General features: G+C 32.8%; 1 protein-coding gene across 1 annotated transcript in view; it reads left to right on the top strand.

Annotated features, from left to right (window-relative positions):
* LOC127876014 (deleted in malignant brain tumors 1 protein-like) overlaps positions 1-27,216 on the top strand; it is a 44,959-nt gene that overhangs the window by 12,243 nt on the left and 5,500 nt on the right. Inside the window, exons 10-19 of the mRNA XM_052420840.1 lie at positions 2,655-2,815; positions 5,334-5,399; positions 5,751-5,901; positions 7,227-7,393; positions 8,118-8,153; positions 10,015-10,237; positions 10,334-10,476; positions 10,659-10,812; positions 12,559-12,716; positions 13,550-13,639. Of these exons, the coding sequence (XP_052276800.1) occupies positions 2,655-2,815; positions 5,334-5,399; positions 5,751-5,901; positions 7,227-7,393; positions 8,118-8,153; positions 10,015-10,237; positions 10,334-10,476; positions 10,659-10,812; positions 12,559-12,716; positions 13,550-13,639 (1,349 nt within the window). The remainder of the gene's footprint in view (positions 1-2,654; positions 2,816-5,333; positions 5,400-5,750; positions 5,902-7,226; positions 7,394-8,117; positions 8,154-10,014; positions 10,238-10,333; positions 10,477-10,658; positions 10,813-12,558; positions 12,717-13,549; positions 13,640-27,216) is intronic.

Genomic DNA, 27,216 nt, shown 5'->3' on the forward strand with positions numbered 1-27,216 from the left:
ATGTAGTAATATATGTTTAGATATCAGTATTCATGCTGATTAATGCTGTTACATATGACAGAGAAACCCAACATTTTTTATTATGCTCTATTACTCTATATATATATATATATATATATATATATACATAGGGTCAGCACATGTGTTTCGAGATATAAGAAACAATTATAAAATAATTCTATTTTAACTTGTATAGTCCATAATTGAGTGTTTTGTTCTGCATTGGTGCTTCGAAAATAGACGGGAGTGGCTTGTTGTAACTCTTTATTACAATATCAACTTGATGTAATTGTAATGGTATAGTCAAAAGCATATGTGTGTGCAAGGTCTGATTAACGACACTGTGTCTTTCTTGATTTAATAAGTAATATAAGAGGCAGGTAAATCGGGTGGGGTTGCAAAAGATCATGGAAAATAGTAGTCTCTTCCGGTATACATTCCAGAGTAAGGAAAGCGCCTGAACATGTAAAAGAGGCATCAGTATACATAGTATACTTTTGGTTTGGTCCTGGCCATGATAATAATGGAATGAATGTCCGACTTTCCTTCACACATTTTAAAGATTCAATAGCCGTTGGTGTCCAACAGTTGCCGAGAATCACGGAATGCGTCTTCTGCACTACGAGAACATGCAAATGAATTACTTAACTTCCTTTTTACACACGTACGAGACGGAATAATTTTCATTTATCCATCTTTTTATGTTTTCAGTTTTATTCTTTGAGAATATAATAACCAATCAAAATATCTTGTTTTCGACTGTTGACATTATATATGTTTTTAGTTTATCTTTTTCCCATGCAAACATAGGCTCTGAAACAACTTAGAAATATGCAGGAAATGACCGTCTCACTAAATATCAATACATAGTCAATATATTTGATAGAAAAGTGACCCTTGCTTTGTAAAGAATATAATAAGTTCTTGAAATAATGATGGTGAATTTTAAAGGCAAAGGAAATAACATGGAACTAAAGACGACCTCTGCAACACGCAAATGCTGTTTTTCTGTTGTCTTCCTTCTCCATTTAAACTTGAGAGTATTCCCTTTTAGATCGAGACTTAAAAAGTACATTATAAGGACTGCCAACATATCATCGATTAAAGGTAGTGGATAACATTGTTTAGTGTGAGTTAATTGAGTTTTACGTATATCGACACAACATTGTTTGACCCATCTGTATTGACCAAAATAACAACTGGAAAACTTCTATGATTAACCTTGAAATTCTGATAACTGTGGCATCTTGCATCTCATAAATAGGTTTCTCTCAGTTTCTTAAAAGTATTTGGTAAAACAGTACCGACCACCCTGAATCCATGGACTTTGCAAATAAGGGAAATAATCGTTGTGAGTTGACCCTAATCTTAGACTTAATTATTTCCGTTTGGTCTACGTTTATTTCTTCGCGAAGTGTTTGGGGATTTTTTCTTAAGATTGTTTAAAATACTGAGCAACTAGTATGTCTATTATTGATTCTTTAACTATCGGAATCATTATAGTTTAACCTGCTTCGGCTGGCGACAATAAGCTTATTTACAGGTGTCCATTGGTCTTTTGCTTATATTGACGTAGCTTTTTTAATGTTACGTACGTTTATGGCATACAATTAAATGATTTCGTTAATTAAGCCGTTATTAAGGCTTACGAACATCGCGGATTGTTATCTAGTCATCTGGAAATTAAAACCTCATTTTATTAATGAGAAGTAGTAGTAGTAGTAGTAGTAGTAGTAGTAGTAGTAGTAGTAGTAGTAGTAGTAGTAGTAGTAGTAGTAGTAGTAGTAGTAGTAGAAGTAGTAGTAGCAGTAATATAGTAGTAGTAGTAGTAGTAGTAGTAGTAGTAGTAGTAGTAGTAGTAGTAGTAGTAGTAGTAGTAGTAGTAGTAGTAGTAGTAGTAGTAGTAGTAGTAGTAGTAGTAGTAGTAGTAGTAGTAGTAGTAGTAGTAGTAGTAGTAGTAGTAGTCGTTGTAGTAGTAGTAGAAGTAGTAGTAGTAGTAGTAGTAGTAGTAGTAGTAGTAGTAGTAGTAGTAGTAGTAGTAGTAGTAGTAGTAGTAGTAGTAGTAGTAGTACACATTCATACGTTTATTCCAGATCTTTTATTCAAGTATTTAAGGACAGTGAGTTATTTGTAGTTAGAAATTGATAATAAATACAAATAGTTTACAAATAATCCTTAATTGTTAATAAAAAAACAAATATCGCGGAATACACCAGAACAGGATGACTTCATATCATCCAAGATATATTTGACGTTATAACAATTGAATAATTGACATTGCACTGTCTGGCTTTGAATGACGTTTTTAAATTTTGGCATGGATTACTAGCAGTCACAAAGCTTATCGAATTCCGTCTGAATAGAACTTTATTACGAATACAAATATGATGCTATGGTGTGTGCATCCATTTGCAAAGTGCCTGGGTCAGGTAATGGAGACTTTCATCGCGCAGAACTAACACTTGTTATGAGCATTACATTGTGGGTACCAAATGCGAAGTGTTCGGTAGGAATTGCAAGACTATATTTCCTTCATATTAGCTGAATATGTTAAACTAAGAACCAATCATGTGGAATATGTAAACATTTTGCTGTAAATCACACTACATTTTGAGGGTGGCAGTTACCATACTGAATTCTATACTTTCTTAAAGGAGCGGTCGATATTACACAGGGAACCCTGCCAGGGAAGGCAACGTCATGATAGAAGACCTTGCCTGTCTTGGTAACGAGTCCCACTTGGACCAATGTTATTCCAATGCGTGGCTGTCAAACACGTGCGATCACAACGAGGATATCAGCATCGACTGCAATTGTAATAATCCCAAACTAGCAATTTTAATATTATGAATAGTTAGTAAATTCAATTAAACATCTCAATAGTTATTAGCACCTCCTGTTCATGTTCGTTTTTTATTCAAATATTGTTAGCCACCATTATGAATTGTTTGCTCCATTTTAATACACTTTTTAGTAATTGCATTAAAATCTTGCATAAGCATTTATCTGCACAATATATGTCGCAATGGTTTAGAATACTTGACAATCAAACAACATTTAATCTTTTATAAATTTTAGCCTTTGGGATTTAGATTAGTTTTATGTGTAATAGATTCGTCTTGTTTTACCAGAACGTTCAGGGGCAAATGTATTGTTTGCTCTTGGACGCTTGTCCTTATTCATTCAGAATGACCAGAGTTGAACTAACTGATTATTCATAGTCATGTAACAAAACCGTCAGAGAAGACAAAACGTTATCAGACCGTTCGCCATTTGGATTTTAAGTGCATTACTCAACAAGTATTGCTGAATTTTACAAACATATTTGAAACACATGTGAACATGAGTATTTACATATTATGGTTCAGTTTTGTTTTTCGACTTTTCCACACTTATTGTCGCCTTTTTGGGATAAAACAGACATTTTTGAAATTGTGTCGAGTCTATAAAAGGTCATAGAACCTGGGACAATTATTGTTTGTGATTATCCACCGAAAATCACAACCCCTTTTGCAATAAAATTATGTTTATTTGTGCATATGTTTGATAGTTGACTGCTCATGTGATCAAACTTTAAATTCATTTAAATCACCATGTGAAATCGTACAGTTAGTTATTTGGTTCGATTTTTAAACGATTTTTTTTTCAACAAAAAATATAGAAGTGTCGTCTAGCAAAAACCACGTGGGCGCGCGGGCGAGAGTTTTATTAAGAATATGCGTTTACATTATATATTCCTGTCCTCATTTTTTATTACCTGGAAAAAAATATCCTCCTTAACGTGTCTTATACAAACATTTGCTAATGGTTCTGCTTCACTGCAGAAGATGCCGACACAGTGTAACGTAACAATATGTGTAAAAAACATTATGTCCTTACTCTACGGTCTGATTCGTAAATATTTGCACACATTTTTCATAAGGTAATCCTCGTCAATAATTAAAAACTAAATTCAAAAGTTTCCGTTCAATTACACAAAATGACCGCTTGTGCTTGACAATAGATGTATGTTAAACTTTTGTAAAGTTTTCATATTTGCTTTAAGTAATTGCCAATCCCCATGCAAATTTACAAAATGTGCATGGAGTCTCGAGTGTAATGCGAAATAGCACAAGCCACGAGACTGATACAAACTCTTGCATCAATTGACAAGCGTAACATTCCTTTTATTATATACAACAACAAACGAAAACAGTTAACAATTATATTTTTTGCTTTAACAAAACTGACAAAACAATGACAAAAACGGTACGCCATATTTTATTTTAGACGCGTATGAATAAAGTTTATGTTAATTAACGCGTAAACATTTGAACCGGGAAAACACAGGTTCCCGGCACGCTTACCTTAATGACATCGTTAATCAAATGTTTACAACAATTAAGTTGACAATTTTAATCCAATGTTTATAACAAAAAACATTGAAACGATATGCACTTACACTTCTATTCTTCCATGTCTTTATCGAAACTTAGTTTAAACCACACTATCTTATTGTATTCCTATCGAAATTTACATTTATGCATGATAAAAACACACTCCGAAATAGGTTTTGCATTCGTTCGATGTTTTAAACAAATAGTTTACTGTTAAAAAATCACCACGTCCGACATGTCCTTAAATTCCAGAGAGTTCAAATAAAACTATTATGTTTCGTCACAGAAATGACGTCACACGATGTACTACGTAATATATATAATAATATAAAATAGGGCTTTTCTATTTTCGGTGCGCGTAATGTGACGTCATTAAATGGTTCGAAGAAAGTAGTCCTGCTTGTATGGTAATACGGAATCGGAAAACAGCGAGTAGCATAATACGGGATTTATTTCAACGATTGATACAACCTGTATTTTGTTAAAAGCATTAAACAGGTATATAATAAAAAATGATATTAAAGTGAAAGAAAATACTTTATTTTCTCAAACTTCAATAATAAATTAAACTAGATTCTGCTGTTTTTGAAATAGATAACATATTATGTAACTCCATTTGAGACATCTGGTTCTCTGTTTTCAGACCAAACGTTATTAAGTCTTTCAAAACAATATACATTCATCTATTTTGCATTCTTAATATCAAACTTTTATACTTTTCCTCAACCTTGCCATGTACATTCACTGGCAACATGAACATCCGGCTTTAATGCAGTTTCCGTTTTTTTGTCTTTTCAAAGTGTAGTTATTGAACAAAAGCGTAGTTCGAGACTTGCATGACCTACATAAAATTTCCAGTTGAACGTTAAAAAAAATCAAAATTACTTAGCTTTCAATAATAAATTTCAAATGAAGTCCACTAATATAGTCACATATTTTAATTTTATGGAATTTCAGATTATGACTCCCATACAACGCATCAAACGTCGCAAATGCCGCATTCCTACACACGAGAACCTAATGGTAAATATCACTGAAGAGAATGGTTGATGAAAGCTTGGCCACAAAATAAGATAAATATATGCATAAAATGCAATGTCTTGATGATGATTAAAGATCATGTGGACTATTTTTGGAAACGTATTTTAACACGTGTTGTTTGTATTGCTTTTGCGTTTTTTTAATTGTTCGCTGAATATATTCTCCTTAATTTTGAGACTTACGAGCATTTACATATTACACCAAAACTTTGATATTAAATCAATATCGCACTCAATACCTTTAAATCTAAGTGTATAATACGATAGCAAATGTTGCTTTTCGAATATCTAATTCAATTCAAATATTATTTATGAAACGTAATGGACGTTTCAGATGGCGATATCCGACTTGCGAATGGCGGTTTCGACCATGGTAGACTGGAGGTCTTCTACAATAACCAATGGGGTAGTGTGTGTATGCGTGGCTTCGACTATGACGACGCGAAAACTGTTTGCAGAATGCTAGGGCTCTACCAAGGTGACAGGTGCAAAACAACATTTCTCCGACTTTTAGTTATGGTAGTTATGTTAGTACTACAACAAAAGAGGCCGTAGGTTTTGAATTACTACGAGTCATCAAACCACACACAAATCGAGGATTGAGTGCAAACTGTTGTATATTTTTTCACATTTCTTCATGAGATGAATAGTTTCACACTCAACACATATTCGCAAAGAGAAAAGAGTTCCGTTTTATTTAAGTAGCGATTGTCTACATTCTGATGTTGACCATATTTTAGTATGTGTCTCGTGTCCTTACCTTACTTAACACTAAACGAAAACAGAAACAATTAATGCGTTATGCCGCGGAGAAATGTACGCAATTTATGCAAACAGTACGAAACGATACGCCATATTCACGTGGTAAAAATGGGATAGTATTCTGCAGTCAATCCGTTCCATTTTCGCACTCTTGATTTAACCTTTACTCATCTAAACTTCCGGCCATGGCTTATTTGACAACCAACTATGACATACAACTTGAATTTATTAATTATAATTTGAATGGAACATCTTTGTATCTCGCAAATTTTTGCAAAACTTTTGAAATTACATAAATGTAATTAAGCTTGAATTCGGAAAATATTGAGACGATTAAATTTATTAAATTATTAGATATGTTAACGATATTTGTTTGAAACATGTGCAAAGTGTACTAAAATTAAAAGTACTCAACCGAAATTGAATTATTTGACAATACATACCTTATATACTTTTAGAATGTTTTGAATCAACGCTGAAACAATTCGAACGCGCGGAACTAATAGAAAGCACAGACAAGTGCGCTCAAAATTAAAGATAAAGACTAAAGATCCATAAACAAATGCATAAACTAATGTATGTATTGCACCACATACACTTTCATTTGTGAACGCTCCCTAAGAGCAGGACGTCCCCGCTTGAGCTCCTCGTATCAATAACATAATGGGCATTTATGAGAACTAGGTCATGCTTCCGACGCTGCCCCAAGCCTATCTCAAGTTCGCTCGTAAATGTTCGGATATCGTCGCGAGCAATTCACATGGAATATATTGTCCCACAAAAACGAGCATTTTTTATCTCGTTAAATCGATGTTACCAGACCACATCAAGCGTTGAAATTTTGGCCATTGCTATTAGGCACACTGATTTTGTATCTGTTAACTTTTCTTTACGAAATATATTACGGAATATTCGTTTATTTTTAGTGTTTACGGGGCTTTAAAGTCGTTTCTTAAGTTTATAATTTTATGATGTGTTGATTTTAAACTTTAATACGGACAGTAGACAATTTTGGTGCTCCGCTCACAAAGTAACTTTTTAATCGCAGTTACCTAGCGATCTACAATGCTCACAACGTCCATGGGTGGTCGTATAGTGATGTTCTTATAGAGGATCTCCGTTGCCAAGGAGACGAGTGGAACCTGGCACAGTGTGAATCCAGAAGGCCGTGGACGAACACCACATGTAACTCAGCTGTTGGTGTGGGTTGTCGAAGTAAATATGTTGTTGGTAAAGTTGTGTAATTTTGTGTGCTCGTGCGTGTGAAATTGCTTACATGCGTTCGTGTGTTGCATTGTTTATCAACATAACGAAAGTTATACAAGTTAAACGGACTTGTTTCCAGATAATCTCAGTTTTGAAAACTCTAATAAGCAAAACTGCAATATTTTGAACTTATGATTATAAATCTAATACTAAGAGAAAATATCAAATTAAAAATTGTGCCTTTCCTCTGATCATAAATACAATTGATCCGAACGTGCAACATCTGAAACCTATCTACAAATTATTCTCCATATGGCAAAAAAATGTGTACCGTGCGTTTGTCAAAGCTAAATGTAACAAATCAACGTTGATTTTTTTCAAATCGCACATTCCGTTTTGTCGAAGGTAAAGTCTGAATTCAAATTCAAACTACATCAAATATACGCCTTGCGTGTTAAGGTTTACGTTGATTGGTTTACTGACATTTCCCGATTGCATAATCTTATGATTGATAAAGATAACTGTCCTTCGATGTTCACGCTTACTTTAAATGTCAAGAGTTTAAGATTTACACTAAGACGAAAGTATATTTGTCCATGCCATATCATTGATTGCCTTACTCTGACCAACATGCTTCGGGAGAATTATGTCAAGTGACGAGTCTTTGCTAAGTATCATTTTCCCAAATTCGATTGATGACTTACTTCTTGCACTAAACATGTCTACATTTCAGACAACTACAACACGACAGCAATGCCATCCGTGAGTTGTAAGTACAAACATATTAACATGCAATTCAGTTGTTGTTGTTGTTTTACTTTTGTCTTGCAATGTTAACTCACCAAATATCAAAATCATATTATATTTTTACAAAGTGAATTTGTATGGACTTTTCATAGTGCCGTATTTTTATCGTCCGTTTGGTACGAGTTTAAATCATGGTCATTTATCCTGTATCTCATTATCTAAATGCACTAATGTTTTGTTGTACGTGAACTAAAGATAGCTACGCTACGCTATATTTGACGATTTGTGATTGCGTGTCGTAACGAGTTTTGAACAGTTTTGATAACCAAGCATAATGTAGTTTATGAAAAGTACATATTCGTCAATCAATAAGGGAATTGATTAAGTATGGATCATCCAATAATAAGGAATAATGAAACTCTATAAAAAAATATATCAAGAGATAAAATCTTTTTAACACCCACCAGTATTTTGTTTCAGTAAAGTTACCAACAGCCTAGAAAAATACAGGATCATACAAACACAACAACTTAATTAATAAAAATGGTTAAAGCTGGATTCATCGCCTTGGAACGGCCAATGCGAAGCAATTATTTTATTTATTTATTATAGGGGGAGGGTAAACTGGTTGAATGACGCGTCGAGCCTCACAATTAATAAGAATTATTATCATAGCATTGTCATTCAAATTAAAAAGCAATATAATGGCATTTAAATTCGATTTGGTTACAATTTATTTACCTAAAATGCATCAGAGCAACATAAGAGCAAATTGATTAGACACAATGAAAAGAAATAAGAACAAATATCAACGGAATCCCTCCATGCGAACAAGACTTTATAAAGTGGCATCATGAAGTAAAACCCCAGATCAACGATATGCATCATTGGAAAAAAACTGTAATGCAGGGCGTGAAAATTCACGATTAAATAGTTTGGAAGTATGTGCTAACACTAAAATAACTCAACATTGTGTGTGTGTTTTTTTATTCATCATAATTATTGTTTAACACCAAACATTTGCATTGTTGACCCGGCTGAACGTTTTGATCCCAGTGTGCTTTCAGCTAGCCAGCGCGTGTTCATGTACAATTTTCTATGTTCGTGTGTCGTGTAAACAGACAAAATGTATTGACAAAATGAAGAATATTTTCACCTACAAAGTTAAAATTAACAATTTGAATTTCAAAATAATTATGTTCTTCGTAAAGACTTGTACGTTATTGATACTAGGTAGAATTGCATTACATATTCTTAAACAAACGACCTTTTATACAACAAGGCCGAGCGATGTACTGGTAAATTGGCATGATTTTAATTCGTCGCCTTATGGTGAGACACGTAGTATTTTTCATGCTGCATTATGGCTGTCTACGTATTATAAACCTTGATAAAAAAAAACTAGAAGGTTTATTCAATATTGCATTTGTTGTTTACAATTAGCCGTGTAACGTAAAATTGTTGTAGGTTGTTACGAATATGTTACGTCGGGCAAAATTGTAACACTATTACTATTGTATTATATCTGTTTTAAAAGACGAATTCACTTTTATCTGATTCAAACCGATAAATATATATAGGATATATGTTGCGTTAGTTCCATGTCGATTATTTCCCTGGTGGTTGTAGAAAAAAAATATTTTCACGAATGAGTCACCATAAAGGGAATGTTTTCTGTTTCTTCGACCATATCGGAAAATGTGGTATTTTTTGTTATATTTACAATACATCGGAAAATATTTAAATATATATTTTCTCTGATATTGATTTTTTCACCAATGACATTCTATAATGATCCAAATGAAGTAACAATTTCATCATAAACATGAAAAGCTGCACTGAAAGTCAATGTAAATATGCCCAGCTCATTTTTCTCATTCAAGCGCATCACAATCAATGTGGAGGGTATTTCTTCGGGAACAATGGACTCATCGCTTCACCAAACTACCCAAATAATTATGAAAACAGAGAAAACTGCACGTATTATATCAATGTTCCAGGCGGTTACTCGGTGTGCTTACAATTCAATACTTTTACAACTCAAGAATGTTGTGATCATTTAGATATTTATGATGGTCCTTCTACTAGAAACAAGCGAATTGCAAGGTACTGCTTTTATTATGACTAAGTTAAAAATGTATTTTCAAAACGTTTGCAAGCATCTATATTAAAGGAGTATAACATTGTGTTTGTTTTTTGTAGATTATCTGGAGACAATCCACAGCTCAACGGAACGGAAATATGTGCGTCGGGAAATTTTCTTACTGCACATTTTATTACAGACTATTCTTCGACCGCGCAGGGATTCGAAGCCAAATACGCATTCGCACCACTAAATTATTACAGTATGAGTATCACCACGTGTTAAGCTGTTTGTTTGCTGCTATCTTATTCCATATTTCTTATAGATAAAGATACTGTCAATTGAGCCCAGTCTCCATATCGTTGCAGCATTTGAGATCTTTTTTGTGATTAGCATATGCGGGTAGTTTTATTTTATACCTTTGTTATTTCTGTTTAATATCAGGAGATATTATCAGATTAGAGAGCGGTCCGGACAAGTCCACTGGTCGAGTTGAGATTTTTCACAATGGTCAATGGGGCACAGTGTGTGATGACGGTTTTGGTTACGAGGAAGTCTTGGTGGTCTGTCGAATGCTGGGACTGTATCGTGGACATAGGTAAAAAACGGAGGGAGGAGGGTGTAGTGATCCGATGCCGATGTTTATCCCTGATGATGTTTTACTCATGATGATGATTTTTACCGTATGATTTGTGTCCCTTAAGATGAGTTTGCCCCACATTTTTACGACGATCATAACCAATCATTTTGTAATTTATACAAAATGTATAACAATTGGAGTTAAACGGGAAACCACTATTAACGCATCTTCAAGTATCAGGGTGTCAACTAACTCCACATTGAAAAACACGTACTTTTAACGGGTATTCACATGGGGTTATGGTAAAATTAAAATATATAATTGCGTAGAAATAATTTCTATAAACGCGTTCCTTTGTTTCATTGGAGGGTTGGTAATTCCTTCCAGTTTCGTTTTTTCTTTTGAAATACCAAAATTTAGGTAATATTTATATACATCTTAACAATTGTACAAAAAACAGCTGGAATCGGTTTCATTCAGAACAGTTGTTTCATTTTGAACGCGGGTAGTCATTATTGTTCGTGACGTCGGGTTAATAAAAAGTTAAGTGTTAAGTTAAGTTAAACCGCTAAACGCGTTTTAAGGGAAGAATTAACATAATTTAAGGTATGCTATTTATTGAATGCGTTTTAAAACAAATGCGTGTTGTGTACTACTTTTACATTAAACCGGTATACCTTCCACATTTAATTTAACGTTTAAAAAATATGATGCGTGTTATAAACGACATCATTGAATTTATCGAGGATATCACAGTGAGCAGTTGAATCCGTTTGAACGCGGCGATTTGTATGCGCAATACCTGTTCTTCAATCTGGCAAATGCCTGCTTTATGACAGGAATCGCCTTATAATAGTCCGCATTCGAGGTTATCTTAATGTACGCACAATGTCAAACACAGTAAAATATCGCAAGTTGACAAATGGCGTCAATTTTGATGATTTATAACACCATACGTTGAGGTTATGATTATTTATTCCTCAAAGAAATTTTTCGAAAAAAGTCCTGAATAATTACTATAAGAGAAAACAAGTCCAATTCGTTAAGGCCAATAATGATTCGATGAATCTTAAAGGGATCTTTTCACGTTTTGGTAAATGGACAAAATTGAAAAAAGTTGTTTCAGACTCGCCAATTTTCGTTTTAGTTATGATATTTGTGAGAAAACAGTAATACTGAACATTTACCATGGTCTAATATAGCCATTATATGCATCTTTTGACGATTTAAAAACCTGAAAGGTATAAAGCGTTGCAACGCTAAACGATTGAATAATTTGGAGAGTTCTATTGTTGTCGTTTAATTTTGTGAAACTACGAAGATTACTTATATAAAGTATAAAAAACGTCTCTCATATATACTTGGCAGGATGGCCGAGCGGTCTAATTGGTTTTTACTCCAGGACTTCGGGGGTCACTGGTTCGAGCCCTGCTGCGGGCTACTTTTTTTCCTTTTTTAATTTTATTCTTGATTTTTTACTGGAGCTTTTTCGATTCAATGTTTACATTTATCATTATAAAGCATTTATGACAAACTTCAAAACATGCAAAAATCTGTGAAAAGGCCGCTTTAAACAACCTTATCGACTGCAAGGTCAAAAGAAATACATACAACCTCGTTTAATACTGTACGACAACAACAGATATATAAAATGTAACTGATTTATAAACATAAGAAATCATGCAATTTCGATTCGTTAATAATCGTTCAGTATCTACCATATTTGATTAATACATATAAATATATGTTTCGTATCTTTTCAAGGTACGGGCGATTTTACATAGACGCTTCAGGAAGTGGTCAAATATGGCTGGGTGACCTACGTTGTCATGGCCACGAGTTTTCTCTCGACCAGTGTTGTTCAAATTGTTGGGGAATGCATAACTGTACGCACGAGGACGATGTGGGCGTTGATTGTCAATGTAGGCATTAATAATATTTATTCTATCTACATATCTGTATATGTAACCGGCAAAGATTACAGATATCGCGAAACAATCGTGCGTAAATTAAAATACTTACAGTATGGAGTTTAGAAGTTAAATCGGTATAATCGGTATGTGAAAATGTTTAAAACTGGTAAACGTTTTATGTGTAAAAAACGGTTCTGAGGCCGAACAATTATTTATTTTCTACTAACCAGACCGACCCTAATTTTTATAACAGACGCTTAGTAATATTTTTTTTGGTATTCTATGTTTAGTTTTCGATACTTAATCCTATTTGCAAAAATAGTTTTATACGTACACAAAGAGATTGTACACAGAGATGTTGAAGATATTTGGCATTTAATATCCTTATTTTCGAAGGAAATCACTCGTTTGCATAATTATAGAAGTCAACCAAAACAGGTCAAGCCGTCCTAACTTTACCTGTCTTCCGAATTGAAAAAAAAAAACAAACACATTTTTGGCCTGACAGTCAGTTTCAGTTCCTGCTTTTGTTTTGTTAGTGGAAACACAAACAACTTATTCTTGTTGGACTGACAATTTGTTTAAGTGTTTATATATAGAGTTAAATAATAGTATAAAGATTTCAATAAGAAAAGAAAAATATATAGATTATTCAAGCTATGAAAAAAATGTGGCATTATTTGAACAGTAGTATTTGGAACCCTTCGTTATAAAAGTTTGAAGACGAAACACCTCTTGACAATTATAATTATGTTGAACTTGGAATATTCTAACGTGCAATGCTTTTATTTACGTGGTAACAACATTCAAACACACGTCATTATGTTGTTATTGTCTTCAAGATTATCGGGGAGATAACGTTTCTGGATCTACATCCCAATCAAGCAGAGAAACAACCACTTTCCCGCACAGCATGACAACTGACACGGGCGGTAATACAAGATCCTATCATTTCTTGTTGTGGTGAAAATTTTACATTTTGTAATGCAATGCTACGCGATTGTCTAAATCTTGCAATTACAAGGAATTGGTATATTTTCAAAACATATTGACCTTGAGCTGCATCATGACCCTGCTCCCCCACCCACCGGGGGAATTTTCAAGGTTATGTTTTTCTTAACCCTCTAGGTAGTTAGCATTCCCTGGCAAAGTTTGCAAAATTATGTTGGGGCTTTACAGAGTTATGGGACTTTGAAACGCATAACCCTTATTTTGCCTTTTTACTCTCGTCAATTTGCAATACTTCTGTTATTTATTCTTTTAAAGCAATATTGTTGCTAAGTAAATGGTGCTATAGCATATTCTATCGAATTTAGATGTTGAGAATGACAAATCTATCTACATAGTGTATCTTTGAATCACACAAGTTGTAAATATCAACTATTTTTACAAAACGTTACGTCCCTTTGTTTGGATTCGTTCATTTTATTGCATTTCTACATACGAAACATTTCAAAATGTCATGAAAAGGTAAGTGGTATTTAGTTCTTAATTATTTTTTTATTTTTATTTTTTATTCAATATAAAACATACAATGTATACATGTATATGATCATACAACATAGTGATTGTACAAAGCAATAAAGTTCAGACATGTTATACAAGATATGCTTATACATATACTTTATTTGGTTTCCTTAAAATTAAAAAAAAACAATAAAGAGAACAACAGAGGAATAGTTATGAAAAATGATGAGTTGTATAAAGTTCGAAGAAAGCATACTGGACTTGTGTGTTTTGTTGTATATTCACAATGATCTTATAAGATTGAAAAAAATATATACAAAAATATTTTAGAAAGATAAACTAACATGAGAGTGAAATGTATATAAGTGGACAAACATTATGAGAATTTAATCCGATTCCATTTTTGTTCAAAGATTTGTAATGTGTAATTACTGAGGGCTATTTCTTTCTCAATCTGGATTTTTAGTTTAAGACTATGGACAAAACAATTAAATTTTGGTACTTGTTTTTTGTACTTCATGTTAAAGATTACATATTTCATCAATATAAGAATAAAATTCACAATATTATTACATTCTATTGATTTCAATGAGTAAATTCCAAAACTTACATTTAAGAAAGATAGTTTAACGTTTAGTTGCTGTTGTTCAAGAAAAGATACTAATTGATTCCAAATAGGCTGGATGTTTTTGCACTTCCCAAAAAGATGTTCTATAGTTTCGATGTTTTCACCGCAGAAGTCACACAGATTTGAGTTAGATAATTTGCATTTAAAGAGATATTTATTTGTAGCTATAATTCTATGGATGTATTTATATTGAAAATTTCTCAGTGTGCTTTCAATAGTTGCTTTATATGGCATGGTAAAAATGTGTTTCCAATTAAGTTCATGTTCTCCAAAAAGGACTTGCCATTTAATTTGGGTTTTTGGAGTTTTCTGTAGGGTTTTTAATTTGTAGTGCGTAAAATATTTTATTCGTTTTGTTTTTTCTTCCAAGTATGTTTTCTACGAATGTTGTTTGAGTACATGGTGTTTTATTTGTATTGATTTCAGATTTAATACGTATGCGTATGCTTTTGATTAGTGTGTACTTCAGAAAATTATTTGAAGGTATTCCGTATATGTAGCATATATCATCAAAAGAGTGGAAATCCTTAATTCTGTAGTCATATTATTGGTCGACATATTTAATGCTTCGTTCAAACCAATCTTTATAGAAAAACGTCTCATTGTTTGAAGTTTTGTCTTTATTGTTCCATAAAATAGTTTTACTGCTGGTTTGGGTTTCTAGGTTATGAGTGACATCACTCCATGCTGATAGAACATCAGACAGAAATATGTTTTCCTTTGCAATTTCATGTAAGATAGTATTGCTGATGTTACATTCAAAGAGTAAGGAGTCACCATATTTTTTTAGGATTTTCTGGTATTATAATTTCCATTTTTCTCGTATTGGTATTATCTAGGTATCATTTAAACCCAGCTGCATTTGATTGCATTCAAGAATGAGTCAATGTTCGTTAATTGGATACCTCCACTTTCTACAGATTGAATTAACTGAGTTCGTTTTATTTTATCATGCTTACCGTCCCATATGAAATTAAATATTACTGATTTTATATCGTTAATAACATCATTTGGTGGATTTGGGAGAACTGTTAATACATACATTAATTTAGGAAGTGCAAACGTCTTCAATACAGTGTTTTTTCCGATTAGTGTAAGTTTACGGTGATGCCATGCTTTTAAGTAGTTTTTAAAATTCTGTAATTTAGGTAGTATGTTTTTTAAGAACTGTATCCTTTTCATTATTTGTGAAAGTAATTCCTAACGTTGTGGCTTTATCGGATGTCCAATTAAATTTCATTTCTTTTTTATATTGGACATAACTTTGTTTTAATTTACCTACTCGTAGCACAGTACATTTACTTTTGTTTAGTTTAAGACCCGATGTCATTCCGTAAAGGGTTAGTGACTCTAATAGGTTATGGAAAGAATCGTAATTGTCGTTTAAAAAATACGTTGCATCGTCAGCAAATAGGGACTGTTTGATTTCTTCGTCAGGTTCTAGTGGTATGCCTTTTATGTGTTTATTTGATTGGATGCGATGTGATAGATACTCGATGCAAATAATAGCGATGATGAGAGTGGACATCCTTGTCGAACCCCTCGTTCAATGTTAAAACTGTTTGAAAAGAAGCCATTGTTAATGATTATACTGTTAATATCGGTATAGAATAGTTTGACCAATTGAATGAGACTTTCACCAAAGTTCATATTTTCTAAGCAAGAGAACATAAATGAATGATCAAGCGAATCGAATTCCTTTTCAAAGTCTGCAAAGAATATTAGACCAGGATTGTTTGAATTGTTGAAATAGTTTATGCATTCTTGGATAAGACGAACGTTTTCACAAATTTAACGTCCTTTTATGAAACCAGATTGAGATTTTGAAATGATTGATGGTAATATTTTTTTATTATGTTTGCTATACTTTAAGTTGCAATTTTATAATCATTGTTTAGTTAAGTAATCGGGCGCCAGTTTGATAAGGATTCTAAGTTTTTTCCAGGTTTTGGAATAAGTGATATAATACCTTGTTTTTTGTAGCGTAGTTAAGTTTTCGTTGTTAAATGAATAGTTAAGTGAATTAATTAGATGTGTTTTTATATCATTCCAGAATATTTTATAAAATTCGATTGTGATGCCATCAGATCCTGGGCTTTTGTTATTTTGCATTTCTTTTAGGGCTAATCCACATTCATATTCATTAAGCAATTCGTCGCACGGTTGTTTTTCCTCTTGGTTTAAAGCGTGATGTGTATTTTTAAAAAGGGTATTATTTTCAACATTTTTTCGTTTATAGAGGGTTTCGAAAAATAAACGTTGTTCTTCTAGTATTTGAGTTCTGTGTGTGTACAGTTTTTTGTTCACTTCTACGTTTTTCAGTGTTTGCGAAGTATTTTGTATTTTTTTCATTGTGTTCAACATGCTGTGCACGCGCACTTAGTATTATTCCATTGAGATGTGTATGATAGATTCCATCTATTATTTGTTTTTTTAATGTTATTTCATTTTCAATGTCGGTGGTATGATTTGTGTTTGTTTGATGCAATTGTTTTTCAAGTGTTTCAATGGTTTTGATGGTTTCAGTTTCAAGTTTGTGTGTTTCTTTTTGTTTAAATGATGTGTATCTTATTGTTGTGTTACGTATATTTCCTTTAATTACTTCCCATAAGGTGTTTGGGTTTGCATCTTTATTATATTGAACTGTATTTAATATTTCCTGTTTAATTTGTGTTTGATATTGTGTATCTAATAAGATGCTGTTGTTAATTTTAAAGTATCATGGGCCTCTTTCAGGTTGTATATTGTGCAGTTTAAGTTCAACTAGAGAGTGGTCAGTCATTAATCCTGGTTTTATGTTACATGTGTCAATAATGTTGCAAAAAGATTCAGATATTAAAAAATAGTCTAATCTACAAAATAGTGTTGGTTTTGTGTTTGAGTGCCAGGTGAATTTGCTTTCGTTTGGGTATACTGTACGCCAGATATCTATCATATTGTAGTTTTCAATTATGTTATTTAAAATGTTTCTAATTTTAGAATGAGTATAAAGGTTTCCATTCTTTTTATCTAATAATGGGTTCAGGACAGTATTGAAATCACCACCGATTATAATATTTTTATCTTGGTTATTAATTATAAAGGATTGTAATGTTTCGTAAAATGTGGAATCATCTATGTTAGGACCGTAGACGTTGATTAATGTTAGTTGAGTTTCATGTATTTTGATATCTATACTTGCTAGTCTGCCAATTATTATTTCGTTAAAGTTATCAACTGTGATCCCTATATTACTTTTTATCAGAAATGCAATGCCTTGTTTATTAGTATGTTGTCCACTGATGTAGATGTCACCGTCCCATTCATCTTTTAAGGTTTGTGCTAAAGTGTGTGTCAAGTGACTTTCTTTTAATAGGCATATATATTTTTTTCGTCTACCAATTTGAAGATTTTTATGCGTTTGTCTTTATTGTTGAGCCCTTTTACATTTAAAGTACATATTTTAACCATTGAAAGAGGTGAAGGGTGATGTAAATGATAATTTGTTTGCGCTTGTCCAGTTGGTTCCTATTTCAAAAAATGTCCAGGTGGTTTCTATTTTAAGACATAAGATATCCATACATACAAACAAAAAAAGGAAACAAAAAGTATGGATACAATAAAGATGAATATTCCATAGAGATAGAGAAATAAAAAGAAATAATCACAGCAATGAGAACAAAACAATAAAGGATAAATAATATAAAGTTAGACATGATACATCTATAGGAATAAAGAAACTATCGGATCCAACTATAATTTTCAATGCAAAATAATATAACAGTTTACAAGTATAAGAAAATATATGTACAGTGAGACAGAATAGGTCACCAAACAACGATACAGAATATAATCGTTGTCATGTACATGAGACAGAATAGGTCACCAAAAAAAAAACGATACAAAATATAATCGTTGTAATGTAAATGAAAAAGATCTGTACAGTGAGACAGAATATGTCACCAAAAATAAGATGATACAAGATATAATCGTTGTCATGTATATGACAGTTATATATTTCGAACAATATAACAACCTAAACAATATGAAAAATAGAAGAACAAAAAAAAAACGCACCATGAAAACCTATTATGTATACTCAGTACCATTGACCCGGCACCCGTGAGCTAGATAAGCATTTAACATTTTATGCATACATGACACCTTTCATTCGCATTCAATTTTTTTTGCACGTTTTGCACGAGAGTTCTGAGGCGATAACCTAATACTTAGTAAGGTATGATGATTACAATTGTTCGTAATTCGCAAATGTACTGCTTTAGCGTTAAGGTACTGATTATATGTTCATTGGTTAAGCTTAGTGCCAGATTAATATCTAATGCCTATATAAAATAACATTATTCATGCTCTATAAACTATATGTAAAGTGAGACAAAAGAACAAACTCATCAAAAACAATACAAGAATATATGCACATGTTCTTCGAATGGAAAAAAAAACATCAAGACAATACAAAATACATGCACATGTCATTTGACAATACACAGTATAGAAACAAATTATTAAGAGAGACTGAAAAAATGGTACACACTAACAATTGTTTTCTACAGCTCTAAAGCATTTTTCCGACATCATTGAACTCCATTTGCATTTTGATCTTTTCATCATAAATGTTATCGTTATTTACAGTCAGTTTTTTTCGTGCACGTGATGCACGATTTTTATGTGGCAATAGCAGTATAATTCGCGAGAAAAGTATTCATTGATTACCATCGCATACAAAAGTAATGTCCTCGTTGTAACGGTAAATGACTAGATTCATTCAATAAGGACAGTGCGAGATTTATATCGGTGAGATTTAGGCTCTTATTTATTTTTATTTATTTTTATCAGTACTTCCTTAGCGAGACAAAAATTATTATTTGTACATACTCTATTATTTTGTGATAAAAACCATATGCATACAAGGTAAATAGCGAAGAACTTTGTGCAGGGCAAGGATTACAAAAATAATTAATTCACACAATATTTGTATTAAAATGCATGCATAGTGGACAGTAGCCTAAGTGGTATCAACATTTATATGTATGCAAACAGCATGGTATAAACATATAAATACCGTGGAGACGGTTAGTACAGAGAAAGATAAGGTATAAAATATAAAAATAGAGGTTCAAAAAAGCGTGTACATATGGTTACATAGGAAAACATAATAGGTAAAATGGAGTTAAGACAGTCTGGTATCAAGGTAAGTAAACAAGAAGGTGGGTTATTTGACCGTACGTACGCAGCAAAAACATTTGTGTAGGTAGGTGATTTGAAAAGGGAGGTAAGTACACTGCCATGTATATTATTAAGTAGCTGCGTATCAAATATAGATACGCTGGCAGGTAAGTATGGATATAGGCAAGAGTAGAGCAAGTAGAAGGAAGGAGCCGGAGGCTGGTACGTAAGTATAAGCAAAAGTAAGTACGTAAGTATGAGCAAAGGTAGGTACGTAAGTATAAGCAAAGGTATGTTTAAAAAAACACACAGGGTGTTATGTACATGGAAAGATTAGTAGAAATTAGCCGGAAGCTAGGTACGTAAGTATAAGCAAAGGTAGGTACGTAAGTATAAGCAAAGGTAGGTACGTAAGTATTAGCAAAGGTATCTACGTAAGTATAAGCACAGGTAGGTACGTAAGTATAAGCAAGGGTAGGTTCAAAAACTACACAGGGAGTTAGGTACATGGACAAATAATGAGGACACATATGTCATCAGACAACTTATACAGTGTGAAGTCTATATTAAAAAGAAGTGATCGTAAAAATGAAATATTTTTTACGTAAATAACTCTTATAATCAAATTTTTAGATTTAGTTATCACTTATGTATAGAGTATGCACTCGTTTATAAATTGGAACTTCACAACGATATGGTACTTAAATGCTTATAAGATTGCTGTCACCTTATGAGGGAAAACACATCAAAGTTGTCACATGTTTTATGTAGCTCTTTTTACTTGTGTTTTGGTGGTCGGCTGCTCGCACCAGAAGACGATACTTTTTGAGCGTATGTGGTTTCTTTGATTGGCCACGGTTTACTCAGCCAGCCCTGGTATTGATTAAAGTGTACATGTTCGTTACGCTCACTGCCCCTATACCTCACGAACAGCTTGCCCTCGAACGACCAAGCCTTTTCAACAAGGCCCGGCTCTTTTAGGCGCAGAGATGCTAGTACCTCCGCGTTTGTTTTTGTTAAGTCTTCATTAACGAATATTCCGGTGCCCTTTAGATTTCTGGCTCTCTTCATGATGTCAATTTTCGTTTGCCGTCTTACAAATTTGACTATAACTGGTCGATTCTTATTCGGAGTGTACTTGCCGAGCCTGTGAGAAACATCAATGTCTCTGCATTCAAGATTAATGTCTAAATGTTGGTTCATCATTTTTACCGTTTGATCGGTTACTTCAAGGGACGATTGATTTTCGGCGTCATTTGGAAGGCCAGATATACGGACACTGTTCCGGCGTCCGTACTGCTCAAGATCATTTATACTGGCCTCGTAAGTTTGTTTTGAGGACTCGTTGCACTTTTTTAGGATTTCGATTTCCTTATTTTGCTCATTCATCTTCTCTTTGAGCGACGCTAATTCTTTCGATTGGTCAAACATAATTCTTTCTATTATTTCTAATTTTTTCACGACTGATGCTAATAATTTCTCTTTGAGTTCTTCAAGTGTTTCTTTTATAATGTTTCTTATTATGTCCGTATCGCCTTTTGTTAAAACGTTTGAAAGTTTGGTGCTTATTTCATCAAGTCGCATCTCAATAGATGATGGTTCTGCACGGCTTGGTTGGAATTCATTTTGTTTGGTTGTCACGAATTCTGTCATAATTTTTTGGCCAGATGTAACTTTGTCAGTCTTTTTTTTATTAGAATTTTTGTTTTGTTTAGGTTCCTTGGGTGTATCAAATAGTGACGTTTCCAGAAGACTACTGTCAGTAGCCGCCCCTTCACTTGCTGTGGAAGAATACGCCCTTTTATTCATTCTTATAAACACAATGCGCTGCACTTTGCTCTGGACATACGATTGTAATTCAGTCCCTGTTATAATCACTTATAATCATGTTCATATGTGTAAATATGTTAGGTAGAAAGGCTACGCTTTGCCGCATTCTAGGGTTGGTCGCATATTTCAATAATTGGTTTGATCATGGTTTAATTCATGCGTGACGAAAAAACAGTCAAAAAGAACGTTAAAATGAAGCGGTTTTTGCTGACACGTTCAAATGTTTAAAATAAATCCATCCCCCAACCGGAGAAAAGGAAAAGGCAATACTTTGTTTATTAATACATAATTTTCTGTTTAATTTTCAGGCAAAATAACATACTTGAGCTTCTGGCTTAAGTCCATACACATTATAAATCCATGCAAATTATAGTTTTCACACCGATAAGTAACTTTTATTCCAATTTTATTTCCATTTACATTTTCGCGTCTGTTCTTAACCGGAAACGGAAATTTCTTAATTATTTGATCAGTTTTGGTAAATCAGAAATACATCTTAATGTTTTTTTTTCAAAAATGAGGTCATAATTAAGCCGAAATATGATGTTCTATCAACTGTAAGGTTTTCATACTTCAGGGTTTGTACTGTTGGGAATGCAAATAAATGTATCACACCTCAGGCTGTGTTGATAAATTTGCTCAATTGGCTTTATATATTTGTTCCAAGGAAGGGTTATTATTGTGTTTACATTTATATAGCTCTCTCTGTTTATCCAAGAAAATGCAATTGCTGTTTCTCCTTGAAATAATACAGACAACATATTCCATAGCAAGTTTCATTTGAACTTAGACTGTGAATAAGAGAGGAACAAAATAATTTTGTGCAAAAGTTATCACCGTTTTATTTTGACAAAACTGTGAGTCTTTTGCGAAATTATGAAAATAAAATACTATTTTTAAAATATACAATAACAGTATTAACATTATCACAAAGGTGTTTTCTATATATTATTAATCTTGTGAGTAAATTTTTCATAGAACTTGGAGTCTAGCCAAAAGATACATAAAGGGGAACTTGTTCATTTAAAAAAGTACAGTAAAGGAAGAGGTGCATTGACTAACAGAATATTGTTTCCAAAAACTTAAATATGTCGCAAAAACAAGGTCAACATACAAAACCTCAAAACATAGACCACAACACTTTACTAGTAATCTGCCCGCACAATTGGATTTTGAAAAAAATGGAATAAACAGGTGAAGTTACCAGTTGTTCACCAATCGAAGTCATGTTCCAAAGCGAGTATATTGATAGTTGTGAGAAGGAGGAAAGTAGGTTCAGTAAAGCTTCTCGAGAAAAATATATATTTAATTCGTACCTATGCCCAGTTTGGTGAAAGACAGGACTGTAGTGATGAAGTGTTAGTGGAAATAGAGTATTTTGCATGTTATATGTAATGAAAACCAAATTACTCAGATATAAATAAGCTCCGGTCTGATACAAAGGTAATACTCTGAACTCATGCGACACTATTGACTTAAGTTTGCTACCTCAATTTAAAGCAACACTTAACACGCACACTAGACGTGCTAATTACCAAACATATATCTGGTTACACGCCCATGAAAGATATCCCTGCATGCCTGATGTTTAAAATAGTGGCTGGAAACTTGGTGAATACGGAATCAAATATTTGTGGACTGATAGTGACATTTTTCCAAGTGAGCTAGTGGACATACTTTTTACAAAGTTGAAAGAGGATAAAACCAATCAGAATGAGGATGAAAATGATGATAGTATTGAAATTGTCAAATTGCTTGATGAAGTGTTTGATGATCAGTGATATAACTCCTGTGCCCTAACTATGAAAATGAAAAAAAGGCAAATCGTTTGTTACACTTTGATTTGCAAGTATAAAATAACAATAATAATAATCATCATAATAATAGTTACTTTATTTAAGATGATACAATTATAAGATTATAAATATCTTCTAAGTTGAGTATTAATCGGTCTAATATTTCCTGAGAAATGTATTCCTATGTATGCTATCTCTTTTATCATTATTATTAGTATCACTATTATCGTTAGTATTGTCATCATGAATAATTATTGTTACATTGATCATTGTCATTATTTTTCCAAGATTGTTTGCATAGTGTTTGAATAATTTGATTATGATCTGACACACAATAAGTATGTTTAAGGAATATGTATGAAAATCATATACAAATATGTGTAAAATATATGTGTCACATATATTTTAATAGAAAATATCATTATATTAACATAAGAGGTAGGCTTTGAATGATTACAATCTTTTTTTTAATTAAATAATGATAAGATCAGTTGTTTTCTTACAAAATGAGCATTTTGTATGAAAAGTAATCTAAAAAAATGATTAAAAAACGTTTTACACTCATATATTTTAAAGTTAAATTTCTCCGTAACGCCCCGCTAGCCAATAGCAAACAAAGTATCATAAGACTCAGGGGATATAGAGGATTGAACGAAATAGGGCCTTACAAAATTCCCCGGGGGGGGGGGAGGAAAAGTGTTCTTGGCTAATTGCCTAATAGGTTGAAATCGCTTATGTAATACACTCGAGACACGCTGGCGCTAGGGTCGTAATTAATCTAAATTTGTCCGTTCCACGTATCGTATACAAAAGATGAAATAGCAGCGGCTGTGAGTGTCAGTATCAAAACGCTTACTGACCATGTTTGTCTTATTAATCCTAAGATACTTTTTGTAGGTAGTATTGATATTGAGAATTATCACAACAAAATTAGAGATAGGTTTAATTTCTACTAGTCAATTCAACGTCATGTTAGGGTATAGACAATAACACACAGCGTCAATAAATGAACCATTATACATATACCTTATAAAAAAAATTCGGTTGCAATGGATTTGCATCTTACCAATTTAAACTCATTCAGTCTTTTTTTTTTGTAAAAAATTTAATGCATCATTTATAAGATACAAAAAGTTACTTAGCTCACTCTTCGCTCTGAAAGAAAAAAAAAACGATTGGTCCGCCTTTAAATTAGAGACAGTTTCTATAATTTGTTTAAAGGGACTAAAAACTAAGATTTACTCAAGACAAAACAAGCATAACTACGCAGATAGGTATAATGTATTTTCGTGTGAGCATGTTTCATATATTTGCTTCAGTTCTACTATCTCGTTTAAGTTTATGGTTTAAGACTTCTAACGCCTAGTGTGTCATATCGCCTTATTTCTTACATTTTCGTTTCGCCACACGGTCTCTGAGTATGTGCGTAAAACTACGATAATTTGGTCAAAATCAAGACAATACTTTTTTTTAATTTAACCTAGCAAAATACAATACCTCTGTGGCGAAGAGCATAATATTTTGCAAAAAAAGTCCTGCGTTCGATTCCCGCGAATGGAAAACTATTTTTCAACGTTTTCTATGAATCTTATTTAACAAAATTACCAAATATTATGGTGTTTAACATTAATACATGAGATGCAAATAAAATAAAAATAAAGTGGAGACAATTCCATTTATTTACAAACTCGAAATTCACCGTGTCTTATACATAATGAAAAACGTTTTATAATTTCACAGGTTTCGGTTAGTTATTCCTACCTCATCTGTGTAGGTACCATTGAAATAAATTGTTCATTACAATATGAATTTATTATGAACTCTCCGTCATTTTAAATACATCTTTTGCATGATTGAAACTATGTTATTCTGAATATCAATGCCAAGGTGAGCAATATGAACTGATCGATGTAAATTATTTCTGACCCGGCTGCTTTCGTTTACAATCATGCACTACATGTTATCAATACTTGGAAAGAGTTGATGTTGAATACATATGAAATATGTAGAATAAATTATTGAAACCACTGAAATTCACAATTGCAGCATGGATATGACATTTTCATTTGATCGAACGTGGGTACCCTTAAATGAAAAGCTGGAACTTAAAATATGTGCGCTGAAACCTAAAATACTTATTTTAATACCTATTAATACCTATTTTTCCAATGATACACCAGAGAAAATTTCTATGATCTAATTTGTATTTTCCCTCTGCCTTTATATATTGAAACTTATTTGTTCTCCTACCAGTGAAACCGGAGAGGACTCATGGTTTGTGCTCTGTGCGTCAGTCTGTCATTCACACTTTTCTGGACAATGCGATAACTTTGAAAGTTCTTCATATTTTTTTATGAAACTTGAAACATGGACAGATGGCAATATGGAGATTATGCACGTCATTTCATTTTGTTCCTACGTCAAGAAATATGGTTGCTATGGCAACAAATAGACTAGAAATATTTCTGAAAATGATGGATCCTGCGATTACTGTAAAAGTTCTTCATACATTTTTTCATGAAACTTGAAACATGGATAGATGGCAATATGGACATTATGCATATCATTTCATTTTGTCCCTACGTTAAGTAAGAATTTTTGTTGCTATGACAACAAATAGACTATAAATATTGCTGAAAATGGTGAAGTTTCACCGGTAGGGGACTTATATTGCTTGGCAATAGTCTTGTTTTTTTAATGACTTACGACTAGAGGTTTGTATTTTTTCTGGTTTTTTCTGAGGAGAGACTTGTGTTCTCATATTTTATTTCCTGTCATGAATGTACATAAAAGCCATGAATGTATAAATATATACCATTGTTGCTTTATCAATATTAAGGTTTGCAAGAGTGAATTGTGTAATTCAATGGTTAAAAAACATGGGGGAAAACATTACGGGTTTTCAACTTAAAATGTCTTTAAATCCTTAAGTATTTGTGGTTGTTTTTATTTTGTTTATTTCCGTTGCAGAATATCGTGGAAATAAGAAATACAGAGAACAGAAAATCAAATGGTCGTATGAGTGTGCTAAAACCTAAATATATTCAGACCAAATTCATTACTTTCGTTTGCTTAAAAAAATTACGTTCGATTGGTATGTTCGTCTGATAACTATTGTTAAAAAAAAACGGATATGAAATAGTTTAATGGTATCATTGGAGCTATTTCTCAGTCTGTATATATAAAGATTACTTTGATGCATCGAGTTTATACCATTATCAAAGCCTAAACGTGGTGTTGGCAAGTGCGAGTGGAAGCTCCAATGAGTAAAATTACCAAAATTAAAATCTCATAATATGAACAAACTTATTGTTTTTGTAGTATTTTTCAATATAAAGATTGAAAATTTCATACAAACAATGTGTATGTATGTATGTATGTATTTCTTCAGACCTTGGAGTCAAGGGTAACCCATGAAAGTGCAAGCACTTATTTCCAATGGGGTCCTTTGGTTTTGCTGAAGAGACAGCAAGCAGAAGAGACAGTATTGGGATACAAGGAATCCGGGTGCGATACCCTAGCACTTTGCGAATATATCCCTTGGTTCTTTCAAGTGCTCAGTGTATAGCACCGATACACGCGAGAATTACCTGGGTTTCATACCAGTACATCCCTAGTTGGGTGG

This window comes from Dreissena polymorpha, chromosome 4 (genome assembly GCF_020536995.1).
Source record: "Dreissena polymorpha isolate Duluth1 chromosome 4, UMN_Dpol_1.0, whole genome shotgun sequence".
NCBI lineage: Eukaryota > Metazoa > Mollusca > Bivalvia > Myida > Dreissenidae > Dreissena > Dreissena polymorpha.